At 43.7% G+C, this 14,086-nt stretch overlaps 1 protein-coding gene across 1 annotated transcript in view; it reads right to left on the bottom strand.

Moving 5' to 3' along the window:
- Positions 1–602: 602 nt before the first annotated feature.
- The window catches only part of Fndc1 (fibronectin type III domain containing 1), a gene marked incomplete at its 3' end in the record, with an annotated part of 94,656 nt that continues 81,172 nt past the window's right edge, over positions 603–14,086 (bottom strand). Inside the window, 5 exon segments of the mRNA XM_008844319.3 lie at positions 603–725; positions 2,655–2,816; positions 3,972–4,001; positions 7,062–7,141; positions 11,751–11,859. Of these exon segments, the coding sequence (XP_008842541.3) occupies positions 603–725; positions 2,655–2,816; positions 3,972–4,001; positions 7,062–7,141; positions 11,751–11,859 (504 nt within the window).

The raw sequence follows: 14,086 nt of genomic DNA, 5'->3' as shown, positions 1-14,086 counted from the left end.
CACAGCTGCCGGCCTTTGGAATGATCACACCAGTCTTTGCCTCATAATGCCTTCATCAGAGACCTTGACTATGAAGCCTCTTTTGGTGTGTTTTCATGTTTAACTTTCATCCAAGCCGGTCTCCCCTGGAAGGACTCCACTGCACACTGTTGCATGCCCAGCCAGACTTTAAGACTCAACTCACACTGCCTTTCCTGACAACCTTCCTTACCAGCCTTGAGTGGCTGCCTCCCTGGAATTCAGATGCTGGAAATGAAACAACCACATGGTTGTCATTATTATCTGCGTATCAGTACTTACTGACATCTGCCCTTCACATATTTGTTTTCTTGTCCTGGTTACAGAGCTTGTTCCTGAGATCGGAGATGGGGTCATACATACTTCCCTTTTATCCCCAACCTCTCAGGGCTCCCCCCAAGGCCAGCACATGGTAGAGTATTTTGACTCCTTGAGTCCTTATCTTTACCTTTTATAATCCAAAGTGCTCCCAACAGCCATTGTTAAATGGCAAATTAAAGGCAGAGCTACCATAAATTTTCTCTTTATATTAACTCTCCAACATCCACCCCCAGCACAATACAGCAAGGATTTGTTTATATTACCTTGAATTGTGGGAAGGGCTTCTATATAGGACTGGGGCCCTGTTCTTCCATCAAGATGTGAATCCACAAACTGACAATGGTCTTCACCTCTTCCCCAGCTGTCTCCAATGCTGTAGAATGTGTCTGCACAAGGCAATATTATGGGTCAGTGACTAATCAATACCAGTCACAGCTGGCTTAGAAGTTAGAACAAGCTTTAAATATGGTTTGAATTGGGCAGATTACTTAAATTGTTTATTCTATAGTTTCCATGTCAGAAAAATGTTTACAATGGCACCAATCTCATTAAGCATTGTAAGGACTCAGCCAGATTGTGTATACTAAATATTTAAGATATATTCAGAAGGAGAAACCATGAGCAATACAGGCAGTTCTGCCCTGAAAATGATGGAATGTTTTCATTCCTTAGTTTGAAAAGAAGAATGAAGAAAAATATTATAGGGAAGAGGTTATGAAGTCAGGCAGGTCTCTATAATTAGAAGAACCTGTTTCTACACAAAGCTAAAGGGAGACACCAAGTCTAAGACAGGAGACGCTGTCCACGGTGCTGAAACACAGCAGAGAAGTTTGTCAAGGCTGTGTAAACTACCTTGGGATCCTGGAGATGGCAGGGCTATCTCTCCTAGAGATTTAGAAGAAAGAGGACAAAGAGAGAGAGAGAGAGAGAAAGAGAGAGAGAGAGAAAGGAAGGAAGGAAGGAAGGAAGGAAGGAAGGAAGGAAGGAAGGAAAGAGGAAGAAAGGAAGGGAGGGAGGGAAGGAGGGAAGAAGGGAGGAGAGAAAGATAAAGAGGGAGGGAAGGAGGGATGGAGGAATGAAGGAAAGAAGGAAGGAAGAGAGAATATGAATTAGCCAGTAGTGTAGGGAAGATGCAGATATAAACAGAAATTGCCAGAGTTGGGGTGGCAGAGTTGGGGGAGGGAAGACTTGGTTTAGACATAATGGTCCTTGATATTAAGGGAAAATTATAAACTCACGAGAGATAAAATACAGGTGAGTTGAAGGCAAGTCTAAAATTTTTATAAGATATTTAAATTGTGTGAATTTCAAAAACAAAATTAAGTTGATGTAGGTAGCAGAGTCAAAGCCAGCTTGGGGAGGTGGGGGGAGAGGCGGCTCATCAGTTAACAGCACTTGTTGCTTTTACAGAGGACCTGGGTTCAGTCCCAGCACCCACATTGGAGAGCTTGCAACTGCCTTTAATTCTAGTTCCAGGGAATCCAACTTCTTCTAGCCTTCATAGACACCTGCATGAATATGGTGAACTTACACTCGGTCACACACACACATACATAAATAAGAGACCGCTGGGTAGGTATGACACTTTAAAGTGCCAGTGATTTAAGATCTTCGTGTTGTTTTATTCCCTGCTATGATAAAAACAATGTGATTTTTATTCTGACTCAGAATGAACAGTGCTACTGAGGATGTTTTGCCCTCTACATTTTCCTTTGTAAAGCTGTGGTGGTAGCAGGTGCTGGACTAGGGAACTTTCTTTCAGATCTTCCAGTGAACACTCAGCTCTTACTAGTAAATTAATATAAAAAATAGGCCTTTAAATTTCTAACAGAATTTTGGACTTCATCCCAAAAATGTAGTTCTCGTTCTCTCTCTCTCTCTCTCTATATATATATATATATGCACATATAGACATATATATATATATGGTTAAAACTAGTAACTCCAGAGTACAGTCTGAAAACCTTATTTGCATTACAGCCCTTGCAGCTCCAGTCTTCTTTATTTTATTTATTATTTTTATTTTATGTGTTTGAGTGTATTGCCTGCATGGGAGTGCACCTGTGTTGTGCAATGCCGAGGAGGTCAGAAGAGGGCATTGGATTCCCCTGGAACTGGAATTAAGAATGGTTCGTAGCCACCATGTGGGTGCTGGGAATCGAACCTGGGTTCTCTGCAAGAGCAGTCAGTGTTCTTAACTGTTGAGCCATCTCTCCAGGCCCCAGGCTTCTTATATATCTTGAAGCACCTGCTTTTCCATGTCAGTACCAGATAAAAATTAAAATTCTCCATAACCACCCATGTGAAAGACCTACCTTTCAGATTGTCACTGAGGTAGATTTTATACCTTAGTGAATTACAAAGGACAACTCCCACAAATTTCCTGTACCATGTCCGCTTCACATATTGCCGGCCATGACAGTCTGTGTAGCCAGGGTCATGCTTGAAAGCAAATGGGATCCAGATGGGTTCACCACCTCAGCAATACAAACAAACACATGGTCTAAGTTGTGGTTGTTGTGAGGGTTACTCTTCCACACGAACTATCAGAAAACTAAACTTTTTCATGGGCCTGCCCGTCTCTCAGGGCTTCTCTGAGCAAATGTCCACCTTGTTAGTGCCCGCATTCTTTTTCACTATTAAAACCCAGGTGGGGGGTATTGGACCTAAAAATGTCACCCAAAGGCTCATGGGTTCAAGAGCTGGTCATGGAGAGATGATTGTGAAGGTTCCAATTTCATCATGGGTTAACCTACAGATGGACTCATACCTGAATGGAATGTTAGGGGGTAGGGTCTGGTTGAAGGAAACAGGTAAGTGGCATATGGCTTTGAAGGACTCCCCCCGCCCCCGAGCCTGCATTTCATAAAATGAGCAGCTTTGGTCACCATGCCCTTCAGTCATACTATAATACCTCACCTCAGGTGCAGGAGTAAGGGAGCCAAGTGACCATGCTTTGAAACGTCTGAAACCATGAGCCAAAACAAACTCTTCCTCCCGTTTTCTTAGGTGTTTTGTCACAGCAACAGAAAGCTAACTAACATGCTTGAAGAGTGCGGTGCTTTTCACCCTAGAGTGCTTATGGCATTGACAGTTCAACAAAGGCCTCTCTAGGCTAGTGAAAGGCTTAAGCTCAAGGAAAACCAGTGGCGATGGCATATTTGATCCTTGGGGTGCGACATCCCACCCCCAGGTCCCTCAGCATAGATCCCTGTTTCAGACACTTTTCCTGCCTGTCTTTGACTTAAAAACAGAGCTTGCTCATTTCCTTAAAAAAAAAGGAAAAACTTCCTAGATGCATTTTGATGTTTTTTTTTTTTTAAAGCAATTTAAAATATTCACAGGAGTCATGTAAAGGAAGTGCCTCTTTTATAGGTGTTAGCTACTTCACCATGTTTTTTTTTTTTTTTTTTTTTTTTTTTAGATATCAACAGCTATGTTCCTACTGAAACATTTCCAGGATGTTGTCTTCCACAGATGAGGTTGAAGAGTAGATGGAGGATGGAGCAAAGTTATTAGAAAATCATTAAGATGTAAAATGTTCCACCATTTCTTCTTGTGAGTAACCACAGTGATCCCACATCACATATTCACCATTCCAGAACATCAAAACCTCAAGATGAGAAACTCACCTGGTGGCCTTACCACAAGCAGAGGATTGTCTGTGGATGAAAAAGAATGAATTGACTTTAGCTTAACACGCTTTGTAGCTGCACAAATATTGGAATACTTACTGCATTGAAAGCTAACCAAATTGGAATAGAGAGAAAAAAAAGGTTTGTTTATCAGAAAACAAAGTTTTTCCCTAGGTTTCATTTTCTAAGAACTTGTTTTGGAGAAGTACTATCTGGTCAACTGCCTTGTTATTGAAGCCATGAGGTTTTTTTTTTTAATAATAATGTTTTAAAACTGGGTGCTACAAAAATAATTCAATACTCTGGGCTGGTGAGATGGCTCAGTGAGTACGCAAGCCTGACAGTTGTCCTTTGACCGCCACATGCACACTGTGGCATGCATGCATACACACACCGAGAGAGAGAGAGAGAGAGAGAGAGAGAGACTCAAAATAAACAGAAAATGTAAAATAGTGACATCAGCCTTAGAAGAAAAGGCTGAATCTGCTTTGGACTTCTTCAGTTGTAACAGTAGCCTGGAAAAGTCTCAAATACTCCAATGCAGGGCAGGGAGGAACCAAAATAAAACAACATCCACAGCAAGGACAAAAATCCTTATCTCCCAGCACACCTGGCACACCCACATTTACTTCACACATTACTTTTAGATTATACTGATTGGGAAATACCACGCTTCATTTGGTAATTTTCCTATCCTAACCTAACTTTCTTCATCAGGGAAGCACAAAATAAAAAAGAGACTGAACATGACCAGAGTAGATCACTGTCATATGTCTGTGTGTGAGGGTCTCCTGGGACCACACTGAAAGTGCACTGTGTGGGTCACACCACAGACATCCTTACTCAGAGGCTAAATAGGGACTCCCCTTGTCATTGCCTACCCAGAGAGACCACAAAGACTAGGCCAGGAGCTTCATGCGGGGGAGAGGGCAGAAGACCTGGTGTTTCAGAAGCTTGTCTTTCATTCCCCCAAATTACACGCAATGAGCATCACTTTCTCCTCTCAAATTTCAGACCTGAGTTTCTTCTTTTCAGGTTTTGGTTTGTTTGTTGTGATACCAGGGGTGTCAAACCCATGACCTTCTTCAAGCTATGTCAGTGCTCTCCATGACCCCCTACATGCTAGGTCAGTGCTCTCCATGGCCTCCACATGCTAGACCAGTGCTCTCCATGGCCTCCTACATGCTAGACCAGTGCTCTCCATGGCCTCCACATGCTAGACCAGTGCTCTCCATGGTTTCCTACATGCTAGACCAGTGCTCTCCATGGCTTCCCACATGCTAGGTCAGTGCTCTCCATGGCCTCCCACATGCTAGGTCAGTGCTCTCTATGGCCTCCCACATGCTAGGTCAGTGCTCTCCATGGCCTCCCACATGCTAGGTCAGTGTTCTCCATGGCCTCCTACATACTAAGTCAGTGCTCTCCATGGCCTCCCAAATACTAAGTCAATGCTCTCCATGGTCGCCTACATGCTAAGTCAGTGCTCTCCATGGCCTCCCACATGCTAGATCGGTGCTCTCCATGGCCTCCTACATACTAAGTCAGTGCTCTCCATGGTCGCCTACATGCTAAGTCAGTGCTCTCCATGGCCTCCTACATGCTAGGCCAGTGCTCTACTGCTGAGCTACACCTGCAGCCAATCGAAGGGTTCTTGATAGATTTTGAGTTTGAGCTATTTTTTATTATTATTAATTTAAATTTTTTTCATGTATGAATGTATTGCCTGCGTGTGTGTAAGTGCACCCATGTCATGCAATGCCCACAGAGGTCAGAAAAAGGGTGCCGGATTCCCTGGAACTAGAGTAATGGATGATTGTTAGCTGCCATGTAGGTGCTGGGAATCAAACCTGGGTCCTCTACAAGAGCAGCCAGTGCTCTTAAGTGATGAGACATCTCTCTAACCCAAGCTATTTGCTTTTTAAACTCACACTGATTGTGCTGATCATGACAATTGTTAAAGGTCCAGTTTGCTTTTAGAAAAGTGCAGCCATAAACTCACACACAATCTTATTTTAGCAGATTAACTGTTGATATGTTTTTCTTCCCTCTTAATTACCAACAAGAAACATATATCTAACAAGTGGAAACACTTCTGAGGTCCTTTGCCTACATTTCTAGTAGAAAGAGAAATTCTCAAGGGATATTTTCCCACATATTTTGATTCCATAGATTTTAAATTATTAAACTTAAAACTATCCTCCAATGATAAATTTCCCAGGTTCAGACTACATATAGGAAATAATGATGCCTCCTGATGGTTAAGATCCTGTTCAGAGCTGGCTCAGCAGGAATGGCCTAGACTCTAGCTTGGGCTCCTCTCTGGAAAAGTTACTGACCTAAGAAGTATCTCAGTGGGGTCAACTCTGTGAGGACTGCCTCAGACCATGGGCTGCAGAGGCATAGTACTACAGAGTTTGAGATATTTGCCCACCAGAATCCCAAAACACAAGGGCATACATGAATAGCATATTGAATAAGACTTCTCTGCCTCCTTGTAAAGGGGAGATCTTAGATCTTGGGGGCCTGGCTACCTGGAGAATCAGCTGCCTCTCAGGCCATCTGAGGTGAATGCTTTCCAGCTTTTTGGAATAAAAACATTGTTTTTAAATTAAAAAAAAATTAAAGCCAGGAGTGGTCACTGATGCCTAGAATCCCAGTACTTGGTAGCCTGAGCCAGGAAGTACCACATGTTCAAGGCTAGTCTGGGCTAGACAGTGAATTCCAGGTCAGGCTGGACTACAGAGTGAGACTCTGTTTCAATAAAACCCAAACCAACCAACCAATCATCACCAACAAAACATAATCCAGCAACAAAGAAAGCTAAAAGTACATTTTGTACCAATACAGTCAAACTTTCCTACCTGTTTAAAAACTAGATCTTTTCCCCCCTTTCATTCGAATTGGACCTCAGTGGTCCCTTAACCCAGCAGGAAAAAAACGTTTACTTTATAGAGAGAAATGTAGTGTGAGCTCAGGCAGTAGAAAGGAAGGGATTTTCCTGCTTCAGTTTCACTCTGTTGCAGCTCTTGTCCCGGACCATTTATTTCATTTTTCAGAAAGTAAAACAAAGAAGGGGAGCCACCGCACCTGATTCTGTAACAAATGAGACGGAAGGACTGACGGGGCCATAACCATGGGGATTCTTGGCTTGAACTTTAAAGTAATATCTGAAATTAGAAGAAAACATCTTTTAAAAGAGAAATTTATCTGATTTCTGTGTAAAGAAATAGACTCTCAATTTCTTTTTAAATATTTTACTATTTTTATTTTTTGTGTGTGAGTGTATTGCCTGCATCCGTGTCACGCAATGCCCATGGAGGTCAGAAGAAGGTATCAAATCCCCTGGAGCTAGAGTTACAGATGGTTGTTAGCTGCCGACATGTGGGTGCTGGGAATTGAACCCCAGTGCTCTTAACTGCTGGGCCATCTCTCCAGCCTCAGATTGCCAATTTCTGAGTACCTTTCTGTGGCAAACTTGGAGTCCTGCTTATTTATTTTATTGATTCTATCTTTTTTTTTTTTTTTACAAATTCACACATCACTGGTCATCCTTACATTTTTTCTGAACTTTCTCATTTCTAATAACCACTTGAAATGATACAGTTAACACAGCACAGACACATGGAAAATGGGAATGGAGCATGAAGCAAATAGTTGCTTGGCGTGCTTTTCCCGGAGCATCAAGTAGTCACGGGGTGGTTCTCTCAGTCCATCCTTAAAAGACCTGCCCAAGACTCAGATCCCTGTCTGAGTTCCTAGAAGGAGAAGCTGGACCAACAAAACACACAGAGTAGAAGTCAAACATTGACCTAATCGTCATTGCTGGGGATCATGAAGAGAAGTAGAATGCGGATGGCAGCTTTGATGCAGCTTGTGACTGGCAGGAAAGGATGGACTGAGCAAGAGGCTGGTTTCTTTGGCAGAGTTAAGACAGCCATGTCTTGGGCACAAGTACTGCAGTTGTCCCTGGAGCTAGGAATGGACAGCCTTACTAGATGCTAAGTTTCTATACCTCGAGGAAAAAGAAGCAGCTCCAGGAAGAGGAAGTAGGAAAAAAACCTAGAAAGGCTTTCTGCAGGGCTCAACTTTGTCTTACAACAAAGAATGTTCTAGAAAGAAATAGGTTCGATTCAACCAGTTCATCAAGATTGAGTCTCTAAGTGTGCTGCTTCCCAAAGTGGTGGCCAAGAAGTGCTGAAGATCAGCACCATGGTGGGGCCCAGTGTTCATAAGTTTTATGACTTCCTCACCCTGGGATCCCACAGATCACACAGATCTTCAAGGATACTGTCACTTCCAGATAAATGGGAGTAAAGGCTTGGGGAATACGGCTCTCTGAACTTCAGAGTCTCCTCTGGCTTTTGACTGTGAGAATGTTGCGCTTAAGTATTCCAGAATTCTCTCTTATTAAATCAGGTACATAGATGCATGTACCAATTAAAATGCACTAAAATTTTAAAAGAGGGAATTATCTACATTCAGAGGATGAAGGGTTTTGCCTATTGGCACTGACCAGCCTGGCCAGGAGCCTTCAGAGGGTTAGTAACATCACCAAGGCAGGCTGTCCCTGGTCTCACAGCATGCAGAAGGGGTCTCCTGTGGTTTGACTAACCAGTGAAGAAAAGCCACTTGGGAAATCTGTCTTCTCAAGTCATTCACATTTCACTTAGGGCAGTTCATTTTTCATTTCAACTCTTTAAGAAACACATGCACAATCACGAGCATGTTTCCCAGTCTCAGTTCACCCAGCAGTGTGTGTTTCTTGATTATGCACACTTTCATTCAGTGGTTGTGGAGTAATTTAAGGCCAAAACCTGCAGGCATTCAAACAGTGGGTTTGGCACATACCAGTGATCCTGGTTAAATTTTGCAGATATTTTTTTTCCTTAAAGAGAGGCAATTTAAACATTAGGAATGACATTTATGCTCAGGAGCTACATGGGACATTTGTGCTAAATGCTTCCTTATGTCCCTGCCAGCACCATCCTAATACCCTGCCCCCAGCACCATGGAGGAAGCACTACTGTGCCAGTGGAGGGATGAGACTGTGCAAGGGGAGTTGTTTGTATCAATGTTATTTCACTGCTGACACCCAAGCATTTTCCAAGTCTATCGTCCCTTCCAACACTCAAGTGCCAAATCCTGAGATCTCTTTTCATCTAGTGCATCAAAGTTAATTTCAATTTGTTAAGCTGAAAACAACATGAATTTTTTTAAAAAGGTAAACTTTACATTTTTAAAAACCTTACTAAACTTTCTACTAACCTAAATATGGATTTCATCCTCTCAATAACAGTCTGTCACACCCGAGCAATAACGTCTACCCAAACCTTGCCTTCTCGCATAAATTTGACAGCCCTTTTGAAAAGCCTCAGTGGTGGCAAATCTTTTTACTGTAGAATGGATTTTAAAATACGCAAAGCCCCAAAGAGTGATTGATGGGAGTTATGTTTAGCAAATAAGGTTAATTGCACTCATTTGAGTAGAAACCAAGATCTGACCTAAATCACCAAGGCTGATGGTTAGACTCTGGCTCCTCCTTTTAGTAGAATGACTCCTTGTCTCTCCTGGGGACCCTGAGGCTGATTCTCAGAGGCTCTGAGCACAAGAATGGGCCCCCAAAGAGGCTGCCTCAGCAAGATGTTCCCCTGGGCTACCAAAGCAACTTAGGGAGCCATTCTGTGGTCAGATGGTACAGAGAAAATGAGTTTCTGCACACTGCATCCGCGGTGCTCTGGCAGTAAGATGCAGCTTCTCTTCACAGGACTTCTGAGGAAATTCGATCAGGAGAATCTTGTGTGTTGCATCCTACCTGTTTTCTCCATCCCAAGAGCCAACACCCTGTGCTTCCTGGGAGGAGGTGGAAGAGCCCTGGACGCAGGGGCTGAGAGTGGAGAAGATGGAGCCTGTAGTGTCCGGACTCCTCACATGCTCGCTCCCCTCTCTTTTGAGACTTCTCTTCGTAGAACAGTCCAAGCTTTGGGGCATCTTCTTCCTAAAGCAATTTCACCTCACCTCACCTCACCTGCCTTTCCTCCATCTTAACCACTCTTATGCTTTAGACCCAACTTTCCCAGGGAGTCTTCCCCGACTAACCCCAGGCTCCTAAGAATTCCCCCTCTTGTGCACTATCCAAGCATCACCTACGCTTCCTCCTGATGCTGACCGAGGAGACCTGTATCTGTACTGGTTTTCCTTTCTAAAATCTGTCTCCCCAACCAGGATATAAGTCCATGAGGCCAGCACTGTACACTCTATGGGAACCATAAGTATTTCGTCTGCAAGCCCCAAACCCCTGTGCCCTTCTCATGGTGCCTGGCTCAAAATCAGCCCCTGGGAAGAACAGCTTGAATAAAGCATGGATCCAGTATCTGTGGTAAGGACAGCCACCAGACAGCCATCACCTTACATTCAAAATGGCAGAAGTCCAACATGGCAGCAAAGGTTGTAGAAGGAACAATGGACTAGGGTGAGGAGGCAGGGTCAGGAGACTGGGGTTCAACTTTCACTGCAAGTAGCTATGTAGCAAAACATCTGGATGGCGTCGTCAGCTTTTTGAAATGGTGGCTGGGCTATGAAAGTAGTCGCTGCACACAATAAAAAAGGATGTTGAGCCCTTTTGGTCTAATTTTGTGGATTATGTTCCTTCTGATCACATTGTTGTTACTATCAAAGGGAATAAAGTGCTTTCTTAGTTTCCTGTTTTACTGTTTGCTTTCATTTACCAAATCCTGAAATTCATAACAGTTTACGAAAGCTTGGTTCCAGTAATGTTCCAAATGACACATTAAAATGTCAGGGAGAGAGCTCCCAGCTTCGGGGAAGTCTCCTGGTAGGCAGGCTCTGGCCGGATTCTATCCTCTCTAGCACACGTCTGTTTACTCAGTCATTTCTTCCAGCCTTCTGCGTGTTCCTCTGCTTGTGTGGGAGCCCCTTGGAGCTCTTTCCCAAGTGAGCCTGGTGGCTCTATGCAACAGTGCGGTGCTACAGCTGTCTGGACAGGACTGTGGGAGCCAGTCATAAGCTATTCAGGAGTTCTGCAGGCCCACTGATAGTGTGAAATTGGCCAGTGTGAGTACCTATACCAAAGGCATTGGAAGCAATATAAACAGGGATTTCTTTTTCCCAAACAGTTAGTTTACCAACACCCACTGCCTGGTCTGGGCCATGTTCAAAACCTCACCCATGTTCACTCAACAGGGAAGCTTTCTGATGGTTGCTACCTCCATTACCAGACAGTACAACCGAGGAATGAACACAACTGGACACTCGTCACTGACCACCATGAACTTTGACTTACAGAACGGTACTGTCAGCCAGCCACCGCTCAGCTGACTAAGACAAGACACATTTGTAACCTTTTCTAATGTATGAGTTGCATCTTTCTAGAATGGTCGGAATTGCTACATCACAGAGCTTAAATATCAGGTGATTGCTAAGCCACTAATATCAAGACTGTACTGTTTGATGTAACCACATAGGTTAAAATTGAACTGATTTCCTTTCAACACATAGACCTCTCTTTCTTTAGTGGTAGGAAATGGGGAACAGATATAAAGACAATTGTTAAGTAACAAGTATAGTACATGTAGTAATTATTCTTGAGGAAAAGACATGGTACATGGTAAGCCTTCATTAATATCCCATGAGAAATATATTGAAAATTCAAGGAAATCATAAAAAAGACCTGTTTAATCCTTTGTTTCCAACCAAATGATATCTGTAACCAAGCTCACAGGTTTCACGTTCCATTTATACACAGCTGCCACATCATACCTTGTGTTTGGCTTCAGGTTCTCAATGGGCAAATGGGTCACTGATGAAGCTTGAGTAGACCACTTATTCCTGATGAAGTCCTCGTAGGAAGCACTGTAGACCAAGTACCCTGGAAGTGGAAGAGGGAAGAACAGTGAGCACCGAGGTGCCTGTTCTAGCTTCCTCTCTGTCGCTGTGACAAACACCATGGTCAAAAGCAACTCAGGAGAGGAAAGGGTTCACTGGCTGATAGGTAACAGTCCATCATCAAGGGCAACCAAGCCAGGAACTCAAAGCAGGAACTTGAAGCAGAAGCCTTGGGGGAACGCTGCTTCCTGGCTTGCTCTCTGGTTTTTGTTCAGCTACCTTTCTTATACAGCCTACGTCCACTTGCCTAGGGATGGCACCGCCCACAGTGGGTGGGCCCCATCTCCATCAATTAGCAATCAAGAAAATGTCCCACAGACCAGTCTGACTGAGGTCATCCTCCACTTGAGCCGCCCTCAGATCACTCTGGACTGTGCCAAGTTGATTGCCGAAGTTAACTAGGAGAGGACTAAATCACACAGAGCTGTGACAAGACACCTCTGTGGGAGAGCCTCAGGGGAAGCGAGTTGCACTGTGGGACAGGATGGCGTGACTTTGGTACATCCTGGTGAATCCAGATGTGGACAGCAAACTTAAGGCACTTCCTTATGATTTGCTTTTTCCTTTCTCTCCCTTCTCTGAACCACCCTCGTTCGCTAGGCAGAACTGATCTTCCCGAACAGAGAAGAAAGAAGCAGAAAAAGAGTGGAGTCCTGCTGTCAGGACTTACTAGGGTAGACTCAGAGAGACAAATGTGTTTCCCTATCATGTGGGGAATGTATGTATCCGTCGTATGAGTGACATGAACTTAGAAGGGGAACCATTTGGGAAAAGGAAGAGGTTTAATGGGAGAGGAAATGGGAGAGGGAGTAAATACAGCCAAAGTATGACATACTTGGATTAAAATGCCACTGTGAAACTCACCACTTTGTATACTTTGTATTATGAATATATACTAATAAAAACTCAAAAGATGGATACAAAAACACCAAGCAGGTTTCCTAATAATGTGATACAGTTGTCCTTCACATGAAATGAGGAATATTGGTAGTGAATCCTGGGCATGTGAAAGTGGCCCAAAGACCTCAGGCTCACAGTGGCCCTCACTCATCTGCCTTTAATTTTCAGTTGTTGATCTGCACATGCCCTTGACACAGCTCTAAGAGCACTTGCTGCACAAGCGTGAAGACCTGAGTTCAAATCCTGTGTAAAAAGCTGAATGTGGTCCCATGTGTGCCTGTATCCTGAGTGCTGGTGTTAGGAGGATAGCTGGGGCTTGCAATCCAACAGCGTAGTTCCATGTTCAGTGAGGGAAAAAGATCCTGTCTCAAGGGAATAAGGCGGAGTGCTAGAACAAGACACCCAATATCCTCTGGCCTTTGTGCATGCATGAATGTCCACTGGCACACACCTGCATATATACCACACACACACACACACACACACACACACACACACACACACAAGATGCCGTTCATAAACCACATTCAATCAATTAACAGATTTGTGGCTGTTTCAATGATATATATCTGCCTCTATTGATTTACATGCTTTCTGTTAGGACCATGCTGTACTTCACAGAAACTGGTCTCAACATGCACCGTGGAGCAAACAGCTATTTCAGTTATGCTAAAGACTCAGACCCCTTAATCCCACACTTGCCCTGTGCCCCCTCAACACTTCAGCCACATCTGGCAGGATGTATGGTAGGGGCATGCTTCCTGTTTCCCTACAGCAGAAGTACAAGAAATGTAGGGTTACACAAAGGACACTAGTGATGGGTATGCTCAGCTCCAACCCGACACTACCCTCTCCTCTCAGAGACACAGACATAGCCCACATGTATACTCCTTCTCACACAGCTCACAGGCCCACCAGGGATGTCTCTAAAGGAAGGGTCGATTCACAGAATGCATGAATTTTTTCTGTAAACACTTATTTCAACAGACTCATCCTCAAATATATGCTTGGCAGAGTCACAGAAACTCACAAACATTTCATATGCCAAGACCCAGAGGGATGGCATAAGATCCTTAGGGATTGTTCCATTATGTCCAGTTTCTATGTAGGAACTGGGAAGCACCCAGCTGGTGTGGGACCATCCAGCAGGCATGGAAGAAAGGGAGAGACAGTCATGATTTGTTATAAGCTTCTTCACCATCCTTTGTTACAGAGCTTCATCTTAGAAATGGCTCCCTAGCTACTTTCCAGATTAAAGGTTAGCGATACAATAGTATTTTGCATATGAGGAAACTAAGACCCAGGGAGAT

The sequence above is a fragment of the Nannospalax galili genome, unplaced genomic scaffold (assembly GCF_000622305.1).
Source record: "Nannospalax galili isolate Female #2095 unplaced genomic scaffold, S.galili_v1.0 scaffold3802, whole genome shotgun sequence".
Lineage (NCBI taxonomy): Eukaryota > Metazoa > Chordata > Mammalia > Rodentia > Spalacidae > Nannospalax > Nannospalax galili.
The sequence above is the reverse complement of the archived record's forward strand: the minus strand, read 5'-3'. Positions and strand labels throughout refer to the sequence as shown.